A 17,066-nucleotide genomic window follows, 5' to 3' on the forward strand; every position below is an offset into this window, starting at 1 on the left:
CGGCGTCGATCGTCGACGGGGAGCTCCGCTCATTCGAAGATCGAGATATGCCTCCCTGTACAACCGTTGAAGACGACCTGCAACTGCGCATCCAGATCTCTGCTCCTCCTGCGTAACCGACGACGGTACGCTCTTCTCCTCCGGCGTCGATCGTCTACCAATTGACGCTCCTTGACTTTTGAAGATCGAGATATGCCTCCCTGTACAACCGTTGAAGACGAGCTGCAAATGCTAACCGAGAGCTCTGCTCCTCCTGCGTAACCGACGACGGAGAGCTCTGCCCCTCCTGCGGTCACCCTCTTCACAGTGAAAGGAGAAGAAGTCAAGATTCGCTTGCAAAGAACGCAAGCTACGACAGAGATTGAACCTCCTCTACCTCTGGAACCGTACGATTCCTTCCCCATCTTCATCTCGTGAACCCTAGATTAGTCGATCTACTGCTCATCTCGTGAACCATACGGAAGATTCGTACGATTCGTGCAGAGATTCATATGGTTTCTGAAGAAAGTCTCACCTCCAAAGATAAAAGCCTTTTTTCCCCACAAATCTGAACAACAAACCATTCCTCTGACTCTGTTTGAAGTTTGGCTAAGAATCCAAACCGTAAGCAGCCCCTTGATCGAGCTCGGTAAGTGATTTTTTTCATATTGGATTTATAAGTTCGGCCACTGCTTTTGTTCGATTTAGGGTTTTTTTTTTCTTCTAATTCTCCATTAAGATTGGTATTGAATTTCATCTATGGGTTCATCTATGGATTTCACAGTCGAACTTGTAATTCTCGATTTAGGGTTCATCTATGGTTTTCACAGTGCACAGTCTTCCTAAAAAGATGCTTAAGTTCACAATTTGGGTTGAATTAATGCTCTTTTATTTTATTTGATGATGATATAGATCGAAAGGATCAAGTGAGTCGTTTTCGTTTCCTTCTGTTCTCTGTTTTTTTTTTTTTTTTTTTTTTTATCAATTTGGTGGTTTCTGATGTTGATCTGGGGAAGAATTTGAGAGAGGATTGGAGATGGGTTTTGGTGGGTTTTTATGGTTTCGGTTTTGTTAGGAGACTTTTGGTGATACACATTGCAGAGGAAGGAAAAGTGGGTTTCTGTTTTGTTCTTCGATTTGAGACTTTCTCGGAAGGAGATTAGAGATGGGTTTCTTCAGTACTATATTTGGGTTTTTCGGCTTTGGTGTGGGAATTACAATTGGACTTGTAGTTGGCTATTTTCTCTTCATCTACTTCCAACCAACTGATGTGAAGGTCAATTTCTCTCATTTCTCTTTACTTTTACCTGTATCCTCGTTCTCTGGGTGTATTTTATCATTGTTCCATTGTTGGTTGGTTTGATCTGTTTCAGACTTCAGAGTACTTTATTTTGAAAATTGTGATTGGATGACAATAGAAGCTTTTATTTTATTATTTGAACTTAATAGCGATAGAATTATTTGTAAAGTTATCAATAACAAAATGGGGGTTAAAGTTTCAACAAAATAAACAGGTCGAGGTATTTTTGGAGGCTTGTAGGTTTATCTCTTGGAATTGTTTTTTTTTTCTTTCTTCTGTCATACTTGGGGGTATGGAGATGCTTTGGCCAAGTGAGTTACTCTGTTTTCATAGAATGGTTTTGGTCTTGAATGGTCACTACATCTTTTCTCCTTGGCGTACTGATGAATGACACAAAACATATTACTAAGGGGCTACAGGGAGTATAACAGATATATATCTGGAAAAAATGGATGCAGAAGAACCGAAGTAGGGTCAGCTTTGATCTACAAAACTGTAGTTACTATATTCTAAGGTGTTTTTGATTGAATTTGTGGTTCTTTTCCACTTTGGCGCTCTTGGGAGGAGAGGAAGGCAGATTTAAGCCAATTAATCCTTCAGATTCATTGTTGTGTGAGGTCCGTTTGTTTTCCATTCATTTATTGTCATGCTTAGGTGTGCCTTCACTTTGCCGTGGATAGATTTTGACGAAAATATGCATTGCAAGAAGCTGAGGGCCAGATTTTTTACAGTAGTTCGTTTCCTTGGATTGTCTTCCAGTGTCTGGATAGGAACCTATTAAAAACAACATAGTTTTTATGTTTTGACAATTATGCTATGAAATTTGTAAACACATTTAACCTGTTTTTATCTATGGGGTGATTTAAAAAAAAAAAAAAAACCCATAAACTGGTTGGTACAATGATGTTTATTCAGTCTGCTTTTGTCAGAAATCATTGCATCCAATGCATTATAGAAACTGTGTTTCTCTATTATTTTATACTTTCATGTTTAGGAAAAGGGTGAGGTTAAGGATAACCCAGGCTGGTGATCTTCCGAAACTACACCTGAAAGCAAAGACCCCTACTTTCAGGATGGTGCTGGCAATTGCAACTGTTGGACCAACTGGCCAATGCCTGGATTGGCCATGTGTCAATTTTTAGCCTCAAATCAATCATTCACACTCCTACATAAGGCATATGGGGGGAAGGGGCTTTGGGGTCGAGATGTGGACAGAGTTTATGCAACATAGGAGCTGCCTTGTGTCAAAAAATTGATGTTAGGTACGATTTAGTATTATCACCTAAATGGGTGTCTCATAACAAGTCCCTTAGAGAAAGGCTGTCGCTGAACTAGTGGAAAGATATAACATCGTGAAGGTTGAAGGCTCTAAAAGGCCAATGGAAAGAAGATAGTAAAGAACTTGGGGTGAAATAGTGAGATAATGCATGGGGTTTGTGAGTTAATGCCAATATTGGTCTTAGCAGGATAGGATTCATGTAGCCTACAAGTTAGTTGGAATGAGGCTTTAGTTAGTTGAGAAGGTATGGTATGCCTTTCTTCCTCGAGGCTTTATGCATTTGTGTACTGAATGACTTTTCTTTCTCATTTTTTTTGCCTGTCACCACCTGATGCCATCAAACAAAGAGGAACTAATGCCTCAAGTTCTGGTATGGCATGTTACAGTTTTTATTGTTTTGGAGCTGACAATTGACTTGGGCCACTAGAAACATTTTTAACCGAGTTATGTGAATTTTTCGCCTTCACACCCAAGGTGGTCACCAAAGAAGAGAAGGTCTGCTCTCTTGTGGTTACAGTAAAGGTTTGATGATGATGGAGACTTTTTTTTTTTTTTTTTAAAGAGTATGAATCTTCATGTCCCTCTGTATCTTCTTTGTGCATTTGATTCTCCCTGCTTCAATTGAATTTTTTACTATGTAACAACATGAAATGAAGCAGGAAAAAAAAAAAAAATGAATACTGTTACCATGTCGTGAATACATTTTTTAGGGCTGATTCTGACTGATTTTGAATCTTCTCTTAATCAGGATCCCATAATTCGTCCGTTGGTGGAGCAAGACTCGGAAACCTTGCAGCGATTGCTTCCTGAGATACCTCTTTGGGTGAAAAATCCAGATTATGATCGTGTATGTTGTGTTTAACCTATTCTATCCCTCAAATTTATATATATATATATATATAGATATATTATTTTCTATATAAATGATTACTATCTGCATAGTGTAGTTGGTAAGAATCACTATGTTAATGTTTTTGTTTCTTCTGAAGGTCGACTGGCTAAATAAGTTCATTGGAATTATGTGGCCTTATTTGGACAAGGTATGTGCATGTTTAACTGTTTGAATTTTGCCGGGATGTTTTCCTTGACTGTGTCTGAGTTATTAATTACTTGATCTCTTTATTCAGGCCATCTGCAAGACTGTAAAAACTATTGCCAAGCCCATTATTGCTGAGCAAATTCCAAAATATAAAATCGAGTCAGTCGAATTTGAAACACTTACATTAGGCTCCCTACCGCCAACATTTCAAGGTTAGTTGGTTATGTGCTGCTTTGGTAGGTATTGCCTGGAATTTACTCGTTGCTTCGTTTTTATTTTGGCGACTGGGTACAATTTATATGTGTTAATTGCTTGTGATGTTGATCTTTTCTTCATCAAATATGTATTTTGCTGATTTCTGTGTTGTTAAGCTAGAATATAAAAACTGTTGTAACTTCTAACAAGAGCACAATCATTTTTATAGATATATTGCAAACTCTATCATAAGTCATAATTAGTATTGGTACTTGTTCACCATACTGATATTATAAAATGGAAATCCAAGTTTTATGCCTTTTGAGCACATTCATGTATATAGACATATTGCAAACTCTATCATAAGTCATAATTACTATTGGTTCTTGTTCACCATACTGATATTAGAAAAAGGAAATCCAAGTTTTATGCGGTTTGAACCTTGATGATACTTTGATGGTGAAGCAATATATTTCTGCTCCCTCTATACCCTAGAAGAAATTTTTATTGCCTTCTTAGTGGGATCTCTGAATGGAATGATTGCTCTTAGCTATGTTAGAATGAGGGTTTTTGGGAAATCTATGTAATGTTGCCTTATGGGGGGGGGAGGATTACTTATGTTTGTATGGGTATATATATATGGTACTTTAGTTTAAAAGATTTTTTTAGTAAAACTGTCTGAAGTGAGATCTTAACTCGCTGCAATCCATTCTACAGAAACTCTCTCATGGAAAAATATACAACTTGCAAGAAGGATCTCCCTATGGTCTTTATTGCCTAGAAAAAGCCAATGACGTAGTTCCCAGAGAATTAATCCGGCATGTTCATGTGAAAAGAGGGGTGTCGAGTAACTAGGTGGATATAATTAAAGATATATATGAGGGCGTGTTGACTAGGGTGAGGTCTGTGGGAGGTAAAGGCAATGAATTCCCAATTATGATTGGGTTATTCCAGGGATCAACCTTAAGCCTTTTATTTTTTTTACACTTATTATGGATGAATTGACCAAGAACATTCAAGACGCGGTCCCGTGGTGTATGCTCTTTGCCGATGATATCATTTTGGTGGATGAGACATTAGTAGGATTGACGCTAGGTTGGAGCTATGGAGATCAACCTTGGATAAAAAGGTTTTAAGATTACGGAGTATATGATGTGTAATTTTAGTCACATTATGATGGATAATGATATAGTAAAAATCGAGGAAAGAGAGACACTGCAAAGTGACTATTTTAGATATCTGAGATCAACCATAAATAAAGAAGGTGATATAGAGGATGATGTTTCACAAAGAATTAAAGAGAGTTGGATGAAGTGGAGAGGTGCGACCGGAGTGTTGTGTGACCAGCGGATTCCTTTAAAGTTTAAAGGAAAATTCTATAGAACTGTTGTACGGCCAGCTATGATGTGTTGGGGGGAATGTTGGGTCGTTAAGAAGTGTCAGATAGAGAAGCTTCGTGTAGTAGAATTGCGGATGTTAAGATGGATGTGCGGCAAAACTAGGAAGGATAAGGTAAGGAATGAACATTTTAAATCTGATTTGGGAGTTGCCCCGATCAATAATAAGCTCTGAGAAAGTCGTTTGAGGTGGTATGACCATGTTCAACGGAGGCTTGAGGATGCCCCAATAAGGAGGAGTGATCTGATTTTGATTGAAGGAGTTAAAAGAGCTAGGGGCAGACCTAAAATGACCATAGATGAAGTAGTGAAGCATGACATGCATAGTCTAGGTCATATCCCAAGTACGACCTTGGATAGGGTCGATTGGAGGGAAAGGATCCATGTACCCAACCCCATTTAGCTGAGATTTTCTTGGCTTGCTGGTGCTTCTCTCTTTTCCTCTTACTTTCATTTCTCCTATTTGTTTTTGCTCAGATTCATGTAACCGACCCCATTAAGTTGGGATAAGGCATTGATATAGTACTGTATTTGAAAGACTCAACAGTAGCCAGTAGATAGGTTCTTTAGTTCAAAGGATAATTCAGATGTCAACAATGGAAGATAGATGTGGACAGATGTGATAAAACTGTAAGTAGATTTGAGCAGATGTCTTAAACAGTAGCTAACAGCAGTGTAACAAACAGTAACCGATTAGGGGTAAAAATAGTAATTTCCAGACCAGATTTAGGGTTCAGAAATTAGGTCAGTTAATCCCATTCTACTCTTGATTTCAGTTTAAGATTTGATTCGCAAAACAGAAGTGAACACAGCAGGTGTTTAAGAAAAATAACTGAGTTGATTCTGATCTTTATGGGGCAGGGCAGAATTGGAAATAATGAATTATCTCTAGATCCAGCCGTTAGAATGATCTCATAGTTGAATAAGATCCTATTTTATTGAAGTAGAATGTCTGATAAAAAGTTGGATGCGATCTGATGGCTGAATTGCTTAGTCTGCAAAAAAAGCCTTGCATCCAATCTTCTAGAAGATTTGAACAAATCCAGGGAAAACTTGAAGAACAACACTTGTAGCAGTGGAATAAAGAATCGAAAGATAATAAGAATAAGAAAACTGGTAGAATGTAGAGAGGATTATCAATTTCAAACCGTCCGGGCTTTGCACCGTAGAACGTCAATCGGATCAGACACTGATTCAGTCACCTTGATCAAACACAAGGAAGTATTTACACATGAAGAGGAGCAGCAGCAACAACAGTTTTTGTTAATCAAATTCGTGTATAATGCTTGACCAACTTATATTAAAAACTCAAAAATAGACTTGGACACTAACCCAATCCTTAACTAATTGGAGGAACCTAAACTGACTACGTAACTGAAGTTACAAAGAAAATAGACTGGAGTACTGACTTGTAGACTCCTAATCCAGCTTAACTAAAACACTTAATAACAGGTAAAATAAAGAAATAAAGAGTCTTACCTGATTAATCCCATATGCCTTGCCTATACCCGTATTATAGGCCATAAAAGTGGCCTATTACATTGAAAACCCATGGAATCAAAGGCCCAACATATATGTAAGCCAATCTAGACTTATTGCTAATAAAACAAACCGATTTCGATAACGAATTTGCATCAACTATCCCCAGCTTCAGAAAATTCATCCTCGAATTCTGCGTGATGAGGGGAAAACAACATATGAGTAGCTAGCTTTTACAATTCCCAAACTAAACTCTGGTGATGTAGGAACGTTAGGGATAAAGTCTTCAATGTGTGGAGCTTTCTCTTCGAAGAACCATGATGGCATAACAAACTTTATGTGTTTGACCTCTGAATCAAGATCAATTGTGAATGTCAAATTCATAGAACCCTCAATGTCGGTAACCTTCTCACCAAAGACTAGAGGCACAAGCTCCAACTCTTCAAGAACAAAATCTTGAATGTCGATTTCTTGTGGAGTATTCTCGACCACCACTGACCAAGCATCTAAGGCTTTTATCATGCTTAACACATTATCATGGATCAAAATCTAATCAAAGTTCCCGAAATTCCTTCAATCCATCTTCAAATTTCTGCTTAAGCCTCTTCAGAAGAGTAATGAGTTCAGGGTTGAACATCATTAAAATTAAAGGACTTCAGCTCTGATACCAAGTGATTTAGTGCTGCATTTGAAGGATTCAAAACAGTAGCAAATAGATAGGATCTTTAATTTAAAGGATAATTCAGATGTCAACAATGGAAGATAGATGTGGACAGATGTGAACGGATGTCTAAAACAGTAGCTAACAGCAGCTTAATAGGGGTAAAATAGTAATTTCCCGAACAGAGTTAGGGTTCAGAAATTAGGTCAGTTAATCCAAATTGACTCTTGATTTCAGAACAAGATTTGATTACACCTGCTTCTAGGCTTAGCAGGACCCTTAAATTCTTCATTACACTAGAGATACTACCACTAGGGAAAAAGGAAGACCAATTGGAAACCAGAATTCCAACAGAAATAGAGATTAATTGAAGATTCCTAACTACACAAGGACTAGAAATATAGGGACTGAAAAGAAAACGGGGATATCTTCTTAGAGATACGATGAGAACCCCATGGTTGGGTTTTCTAGTCTCTTTCTTCTATTCATTGGCTGCTGCATCAGACATATTGACCAGTCAATTTAATGCAAATCCAGCTTTCATCAATAGAAATTGAAATTGGTTTAAATAAAGAAAACCATGTGGTTTTGATGGAAACATATTTAAACCAGGATTTTCTGTTTTCTTTGGCTCGTGAGCAAAAAACGGAGTGAACTGTTAACCAGCTACTTATGGTTCTTGCTTATTGAATTTGAGACTGTTTTTTGAAACTATGGTTGTGAGACTTGAGGAAGTTCCATAAACTGGCCTAGAAGTACCTCATCTTCTAACCTTCTGCCCCCAAAGGAAAAAAATGAAACCGTTAACCAGCTACTTATGGTTCTTGCGTATTGAATTTGAGACTGTTTTTCGAAACTATGGTTGTGACACTTGAGGAAATTCCATAAACTGGCCTAGAAGTACCTCATCTTCTAACCTTCTGCCCCCAAAGGAAAAAAATGAGTGGGAACCAGACTCAGCTATATGAGATTCGAGGTTAACTCAGCAAATTAGTAAGAAAACTGCTTCTTTTTTTTTTTTTTTTTCCTTTTTTCTGAGTTCTTTTATGCCTTCTAAAAAATTTGTGTTATCTTATATTTTTGTGACATTTTTTTGCATTACGTTTGTTTGTGTGGTTTTATCTCATATTTTTGTATATTTTATGGGATTTCCTATGACATTGGTTTCATATCCTGTGATGTATTTCTCTTCAGGTATGAAGGTCTACACTACCGATGAGAAGGAGTTAATTATGGAACCATCCCTAAAATTTGCAGCGAATCCTAATGTCACTGTTGCTGTTAAAGCATTCGGATTGAAAGCGACTGCGCAGGTGCCCTTCTTTTTTTTTTTTTTTTATATTGATATATTTTGGAGGGGGTCTATGAAAAGGATTCAGCTAAATTTTCAAAAAGAACTGGATGGAATTGAAAGAGATCAATCAATGCTTTAAACTCTTCCCCTTGTATGAGAACTTGTTTTTCTATGTTAGTACTAATTAATGGTTTTGCTCGTGGATTTCAGGTGGTAGATCTACAAATCTTTGCCTCTCCACGTATTACCCTGAAGCCATTGGTTCCAAGCTTTCCTTGTTTTGCCAAAATTTTGGTATCACTCATGGATAAGGTTTGTTATATTATTCAGACTAGTTTAATATTTAGGAATATTCAAATTGGCAAGGGGGGGGTGATGCATTCAGTTTATTCAACTTAGTAAATCTTGCCTTCTCTGTCTGCCCGATAAAGTTTGAGTAAATTGGATTCTTAGGTTAGATGTTTGAAAAAAATTATGGAGAAAAGGTTCTATTTTAGGGGTTTCAGAACTTGGGTTATTGGATTGAAGGAATTAGAAGATGGTGGAAGGGGGCGGGGGATCAGGGTTTTCATCCTGATAGTTGGAAGAATTAGTCGGGCTGTGTGAATGATAGAACTCCAGTAAGTATAAAATCCGGCTTTGATGGAATATTAACAGGAAGTTTGGGTTTTGAGGTTTTTCGGGTTTTGGAAAGAGGAATGGACTGTTTGTGGGTGAAGGACCAAGTTTGTCAGACACCGGGAGGGATGGCGGCATATGTCTGGGAAATTTTTGAAATGAAGGTCATGAACTGATGTGTTTGTGTTATTTGGTTCTGAGTTGGAGATAAGGTAAATTAGGTGCTGGTTATTTTAAATTAAAATATAATAGAAGAAACTTACTACAACCTCTGGTACTTTCTTAATCTCTTCCATAAGTGCATGAAAATAAAACTTCCATCCAAGGTTTAGGACCAAGCTCTAAACCTTTAGCAAGCAATCAAATATATTTATCAATATGTAAATAAGAGATGTGTGATGGGTTCTAGAAGCCTAAAGTGAATACGTTCTGAAATCCAATGATACTCCAGAATGGCAGTAGGTTAAGAAACCAGATTTGAATTTAAATTTAACAACTAGAGATCTAAAACCCTGGTCAAAGGTCAGAAATATGGAGAAAAACTCCTCGAAGTATGACTAAGATCTAATGGTCAGATCTGGAGTTATAGATGTATCCTGTTGGCAATAGGATTCTAATTTTAGGCTTCCAAGAACAGTAATCAAATTCAGATTCTTAAAGAGTCAAACCAATATTAAACAAATGATTAAAATAGCAATAGATCTCAGCAGCGGCAACATAATATCAATCTAAACTTGAAATCGAGATTAGAGACCAGATCTGAAGATTTCAGAAATTCGATCAGCAATAGGACTCTTAAGACGACGACTTGGGTAGATGGATATGAATCAAGCTTCTCACTTGATCCTGGACTGGAATCCCACCAGAATGGATCCGGCTCCTCTCCATAGAGGACATTGCCCAGATAGTTCCCATAGGGGCTGCACATGTGACACATGTACTTGGATGATCCAATGGTCCATATCTTCTACCCCAAAAAACCCATCCATGAGAGCTTGTCGACCCAAACCCGAGCAGTTCTAATCGGACAACCCATCCTATCAGCTCCGGTGGGGTAGGTTGTGCCGGCATCCTGCACCCTGTCCCTACCCCTGCCAGTGACTCCTGCTCCTGGCCACTTACAATGTTAACAGTAGCCGCAACAAAGCCATCCTATGCTCCGATTCCTTCCAAAGTATGTATAATCAGATGCTATGTGGCCTACTTAGAGAGATCTGCTTCCTCCAACTCCACTGGCAACAAGCAACTCACACATGACATTACCACCGGTACTTAAGCCCTAAAATTTTAGATCCATCTCCGTGTATCAAGCTGAGCACCACCGCCCCATACCATGCCATGCTAGAACAAGGTCTTCGTGAGGATGAGGAGAGGAAGCGATGGATTCCGGCAACCGGAGGTCTTCCAGAGGATGAGGAGAGGCAGCGATCAACAGCCAAGAGGAGTTCAGCATTTTGGGGAGAAGAGGACTTTCCAATTAGAACTGCTCGGGTTTGGGTCAAAAAGCTCTCATGGATGGGTTTTTTTGGGGGAGAAGATATGGACCGTTGGATCATCCAAGTACACGTGTCACATGCACAGCCCCATGGACACTATCTGGGTGATGCCCTCTATGGAGAGGAGCCAGATCTCACCAGCTTACCTTAGCATCTCACTAAGAGTCTCTCACAGTAAGGTATTCTGAATCTCATATAATAATGGAGACAAAAGCCAAATCTATTAATTAGTAAAATTGTGGGGAAGGGTTTAGACTTTGCACCATTATGTACAGTTGAGTATCAGGTCTCATACTCTGAAAAGGTAAATACAAAGTTGGAAGCTGAAACTAAAAGCTCCTCTTAACTGTAGGCTCCTTGGAGTGTCCTAATCCATGAAGTAAAGTTACAATAAATAGGATGGATTTTAAATCCTAATCCAACCCAGCTACCTTACATTAAATAAGGAAAAGAACAAAGACTCCACGACTGAATTTGAGTGAACCAGCTAACACCCAAGCCATAAGGCTTGGCCTGAACCAGAATCTGGTTCGGTTGAACCAATGCTGGTTCTAAGGAACCACAGGCCTGCGTTTAGCAGCCATAGGTCTGTTCTTTGCCTGGTTCCTGCATTGGTACTTTAAGGAGTACATCCTCTGATCTGCATCAATGTGTATCATGTTTGGTGCCTTACCCTATGCTTAAATTGACTCTGAAATTAGAGCCGAAATAGGTAAACCAGCAATAGGATGAGTCTTGTATGGTATTTAGCAATATAGAATTGTCCCCATAATATAATAAAACTTACAAAATTAAGACCTGTAGTAAACAACTAAGTTGTGTTCGAAGTACCCTGTAGACTTGATACTAAAACTCAGAACATCAAAAGATTGGAAGGCTTGTAGCTCTAAATTGCATTGAAGTAGCGCCTTTTGAATATGAGTAGGGCTCCTAGGTGGCGTGTTCGTGGAGCCAAACCGAAGGAAAAGCAAAAGGAAGGCAGCTTCCTCCTGACTGTGGATGCTATTTATCCTAGTTAGGGTTAATTCAACCCAAAAATATGACCCTACAGAGGACCTGTGATGGGATTCTAATTTTTTTAAGTTAGAATCCAGAATGGCAGTAAGGAAAATTCCAGAATTCAGTAATAATCCAATAAAATGAGATCAGAAAGATATGGATGAAAGCCTGGTTGAAGGCTAGCATTAGACCAATAAACAAACTGTATAAAATTTGAAGCAAATCCAATGGTCATATTAGAATCTATGAACAAAAATCCCACTGGATAAAGTATACAGAATATCAAAAGATCAAGTCAAACCAATGGCTAGATGCCGAGATCTGAAAAGTCGTACCAAGTATAGGATATTACAGTCATAGATCCAGAATTTGAAACCCGCGATTTAACAGTCATAACAGATATGTTTAGGAGTTTAATATATTCTGGAATATCAGTAGTAGAAACACTGACACATAACTGGTCAGATTTCAGAGAATCTACTTAGAATTCCAGAACTGAAATCAAAGTGGTGTGCAAGGTGTAAGAATCTCAGGTTTGAATTAAAAATAGAAAATAAAGAATATAATGAAAGATAGATAACAACCTGATCAGTTGATAGGAGTTGAATGCAGGAAGTAGAAATCAGGAATCCACCTGATTGCCTCGCTGAATCCACAACATGAAGCACAACAGAGCATTGAGCTGAAAAGCTGCTTCTTATTACCAAATTTGTGTGCAGGGATGTAGCCCCTTATATAAATGACCCAACAACAGACTCCAACTCAAAAAAGGAAAGGGCTAAACCAATCCTAAATCGATAAGGTATACAACCTGACTAGGAAACTGACCCATATAAGGACTTCAACTAAACTAATGAAGTAAATGCTATATTCCTACATCCTACCTATTTTTGAGGCCCATTACAATGAGCACCCATTATGCCAAAGGCCCAACATATATAAAACCCAACTGAAGGCTTATTTCAGTGGAACTAAGCCCACTTCTGTCTCTTATCTACATCAACCTGCTAGTTTTATTTGCATCAACCTGCCAAAGAGTTCCCTTTTCCCCTGATGTCTCGACTCCTTAGAGTTCGAAGAAAAATTTGCTTTTCTGGATGTTGTGGAAGTTCTTTTAGCAGAATCCCCTGCTCTCTCTCTCTCTCTCTCTCTCTCTCTCTAATTATTGGTCTTTTCTTGCAGCCACATGTTGATTTTGGACTGAAGTTAGTGGGGGCGGATCTTATGTCAATTCCTGGTTTGTACAGATTTGTCCAGGTATGCTACCTCCCTTTTAGCTGGATATCGTGTTCTTTTCTGTTTCTGTTGTAGTGCTGCATTCTTTTTCCACCTAAATTATTGTTGATGATGAACAGCTATATGGCATCTCCTTTTCTTTTGAGTCATCTTCTTACCTTGGATGCTTTCCATGAGCTGCACAGAAGACCATTGTTCTGTCTTTGCCTTTAGTTTTCAGCTTATCTATGGAGAGCTGAACGAGACCCAAATAAGTGTTTATTCTTTTTCTTTTAGTAGCTAAATTTTCAACTTATGGTGACCTGAAAATATAGGAACGTCTCTGCCTTCAACTTTATGTTTGATATTGTCATCTTCTTGATCATTTGGTACTCTTGACGTGGTAAAGAAAAACAAAAAAGAATGGTTTTATAACCTTCATAACATACTGATAATTAATACTGCAAGATTAGATTTTTATCCACATAGCGAGCGTGAAGTTTTGATGATTTTTCATGCAAGTGGCTATTGATGGATGAAAGTTTACTCTATTTCCAGAATGGGATGTGCAATAGCTCATAAGTATACTTGTTCAAATAATTCCACTTCAGGAGCCAAAATGAATAAAACTTTGATGCCGAGAAAGTGATTTGACAGGGTTCGATATAGAGAACTTACATTGCATAGCTGGGAATTGCGATGACTTCCCAATTTATATAATTTTAGGGTTTTGTCCTTTGAAGAGATCACCAAGGCATCAACTGATCTTTGTTCAGATAAATCCAGAGATGTGCAGTATGTATCATATAACTTGAAGAAGAAAACTCCCCCTCAATAGCAAAAAGCCAATTTTTATTGATTAATTTGACTGTCATGCTCTTATTCTCTCTCACTTTCTTGGTTTCTCATATGATCCATTAGAATGTGTTTTCCTGCAGGAGCTAATCAAGGATCAGGTTGCGAATATGTATCTATGGCCCAAAACACTAGAAGTGCCGATTTTGGATCCCACAAAGTAAACTTTGCATTTTATTTAAATGTAAATGATGTTTCATATCCAAAGCAGGCTACAGCCCTTGACATTGTATTCTGCTAATGAAATTTGCAGAGCGATGAAGAGGCCTGTCGGAATTCTCCATGTGAAGGTTCTACGGGCAATGAAGCTGAAAAAGAAAGACCTTATTGGGGCATCAGATCCATATGTTAAAATGAAACTTACCGAGGATAAGCTTCCATCAAAGAAGACAACAGTGAAACATAAAAACTTGAATCCTGAATGGAATGAGGAATTTAATATGGTCGTCAAAGACCCACAATCTCAAAGTTTAGAGCTGAATGTTTATGATTGGGAACAGGTATATGTTCCATATTTCTGTTTTTATTATTGAATTTTCTGTTTTCTTGCGTTGCTGAAGCTATTTATTTTCTTTTCCCTAGGTTGGAAAACATGACAAGATGGGTTTGAATGTTATTCCTATAAAAGATCTTACTCCTGATGAGACAAAAGTTATGACTATTAATCTGCTTAAAAACATGGACCTTAATGATGTTCAAAATGAGAAGTCTCGTGGGCAGCTTGTTGTTGAAGTTACATACAAACCTTTTAAAGACGAGGATATACCAAAAGAGTTTGAAGATTCAAATACAGTACAAAAGGCCCCTGAAGGAACACCAGCTGGTGGGGGTGTGCTTGTGATTGTAGTTCATGATGCTCAAGATGTCGAAGGAAAGCACCACACAAATCCTTATGCAAGGATCCTTTTTAGGGGGGAGGAGAGAAAAACTAAGGCAAGTATATCGTGAGATTCTTGTCAATGATAGTTCTACTGGCATAGTGGCAGTAAATGGAGACCATTGTCTTCTTTAATCTCCTTCCTTTCTGAAATGCCTGTCCTGAAAAAAAAAAAATTGGTAAAAATGTAGATTGTTGCCACTTTCATAACTCCCCTTCCCCTCACTTGCTATTGTTTTTGACTAAATATGGATGTCCTTGCTGCACTTAGTATGCTTTCTTTCATATATTTTACAGTTTTTGCTTTAATGGTATTCGTGAGGTAAGCCTTGTTTCAACTATATGGGTTTTGGATAAAGGAGTCCTTTTCTGCTTGTCTATTCTCTCTAGGGTTATGACTTTGTTGACTACTTTAGTTAGGATCTTTTTCACCCACTTTTAAAACCGACGACTCTTAGTTTTTTCTATCCTTGTGATGCTTTAGCCTGATCTGCTTCTCTGAGATGTGATCATATTATAGAAATATGAGTTGACTTTGGCCATTATAATTATATTGCCCAAGTTTAATATTCCTTCTCATGTATTGTCACAGCATTTAAAGAAGAACAGAGATCCAAGATGGGAAGAAGAGTTTACATTTACGCTAGTGGAACCACCAACTAATGATAAATTGCACGTTGAAGTAATCAGTGTCTCATCGAGAATGGGTTTACTTCATCCCAAGGTAAAAAACTATTGTTTTTTTGCATCTTAATTACACAGGACATTTAAATAGATCCCTATTTTGACAAGTTCAGGTGTTTTTGGCTTGGAAATGATATTTGTTTTGCTTCTTCCAAAGGGTTTTCTATCAAAGATACTTAAATCCTCGTCATATTTGTTTTATATTTTGGGGCTGGGACAATTCCAAGAGGTCGCTCATTTTGTTAAATCCTCCATAAAGTAGGGATGGTGTTGTGGAGGTGTAGCTATGCCTATTGTTCCTGTCTTCTGTTTTGTATATTGTAATTGATCTCAATGGATTTTTTTTGTATCAATCAGGAAACTCTTGGCTATGTCGACATCAGCCTTGCTGATGTTATCAGCAACAAGAGAATCAATGAGAAATATCATCTCATTGATTCGAGGAATGGAAAAATCCAAATTGAGCTACAATGGAGGACATCTTCATGATGCTACTCTCTGCGACACATTGGAGAGTTTGGTTGGGGATTCGCTGACATGGAAGACATTTCATTAGTTTTTCTTGTTACAGACTGAATCAAATTGTTTATCCATTCCAACAGTAGTAATAATATCCAAAATTGTCTTCCCTGTTAAAAGTTTGTAACCTCTGTTTAAAGGTTTGTAGGCTGTGTGATTATCTTCTCTCTCTCTCTCTCTCTCTCTCTCTCTCTCATTTGATTATTTGGCGAAAATACAGAGGAATTAAACTTAAAATAGAGACTTGGGATACTAGATTTTTAAAATTCCCATAGTGAAATCTCTTTAAGATAATGGCCATTTTCAGTGTATAAGTAGATGTTTGGGTGGTTTACAGAAGGTGGCTTCTTAAGGAGAAGGGGGTGGGTGTAAGGAGGGGGTCTGTTTGGAATATCTACCACCAGGGGTTGCTTATGGGCTTCTCAAGATTTGGGCTGTGAATATCTCAAACCAACAATCCCTCTTGGATTTCCCTTTTTGAAAAAAAAAAAAATAATAAAAATAAAAATAAAAATTTGACTTTTGGAAATAGATGTGGTAGATCCAGATTTTCAATCCAGAGTTATGTGTACGAGTGGTGTTGGCTGAAAAGTTGGCGATCGTTTTAGGGTCTTTGGTGGATGGATATAGGGCTCCACAGTTGAGGCCAGGGACCTCATTCAAGGTAAGATGTATGCCATGCGTTGAAGATGGTTTCTTTGACATTAGATTGGAACCTACTATGAAAGTAGAGAAAGTTTCGGCATGGAATTCTATACAGGGGTCAATAAAAAAACTTAGGCGGAAAGTTCCCTCCGCCGCGTGTGTGCAATTTCAGGGTTTGGAGGGAGGTATTATGGGGAAACCCTAAAATAGGGGGATGTATAAGACATATTAAGAATCTGAGTCTATGCAGTTTCAAATTTTAGTTCGCGATGAGTAAATATTTTTCCATCAATGGGGTTGGTAGCCTAGTGGTGAAAATACCCTCACTTCATCACCTCTTGAGTTGATTGGTTGTGAGTTCGAAATCGAGTCTTGTCATGGCTATTATCACCCATTGGTCCTGGGGAAGCATTGTTTGCTAATGTGAAGTATAACATTTCACTATTGTTACTTGGTAGTACATACGACATATGATGGTCCATGTGATGGAGAACCCCACATAAATATCAGTGGTCAAATTTTAGGGTAGAACATG

The 17,066-nt window shown here is 38.0% G+C and overlaps 1 protein-coding gene across 1 annotated transcript; it reads left to right on the forward strand.

The window, feature by feature from the left end:
* The first annotated feature begins 936 nt into the window (after positions 1-936).
* LOC122084427 (synaptotagmin-1) lies at positions 937-16,051 on the forward strand. The gene is made up of 12 exons (XM_042652653.1): positions 937-1,255; positions 3,307-3,405; positions 3,548-3,598; positions 3,686-3,809; positions 8,524-8,642; positions 8,834-8,935; positions 12,919-12,993; positions 13,890-13,966; positions 14,060-14,306; positions 14,389-14,739; positions 15,276-15,407; positions 15,725-16,051. The coding sequence occupies exons 1-12, from the start codon at positions 1,145-1,147 to the stop codon at positions 15,854-15,856; spliced, it is 1,620 nt and encodes a 539-aa protein (XP_042508587.1). The 5' UTR covers positions 937-1,144; the 3' UTR covers positions 15,857-16,051.
* Positions 16,052-17,066: the final 1,015 nt, after the last annotated feature.

Source organism: Macadamia integrifolia, chromosome 7, assembly GCF_013358625.1.
Source record: "Macadamia integrifolia cultivar HAES 741 chromosome 7, SCU_Mint_v3, whole genome shotgun sequence".
Classification (NCBI taxonomy): domain Eukaryota; kingdom Viridiplantae; phylum Streptophyta; class Magnoliopsida; order Proteales; family Proteaceae; genus Macadamia; species Macadamia integrifolia.

Coding starts and splice junctions, on each gene's coding strand:
- LOC122084427 (XM_042652653.1), top strand. CDS start 1,145: ATGGGTTTCTTCAGTACTATATTTGGGTTTTTCGGCTTTGGTGTGGGA. Junction 1,256..3,306: donor TCCAACCAACTGATGTGAAG/GTCAATTTCTCT, acceptor TCTCTTAATCAG/GATCCCATAATTCGTCCGTT. Junction 3,599..3,685: donor TGTGGCCTTATTTGGACAAG/GTATGTGCATGT, acceptor CTCTTTATTCAG/GCCATCTGCAAGACTGTAAA.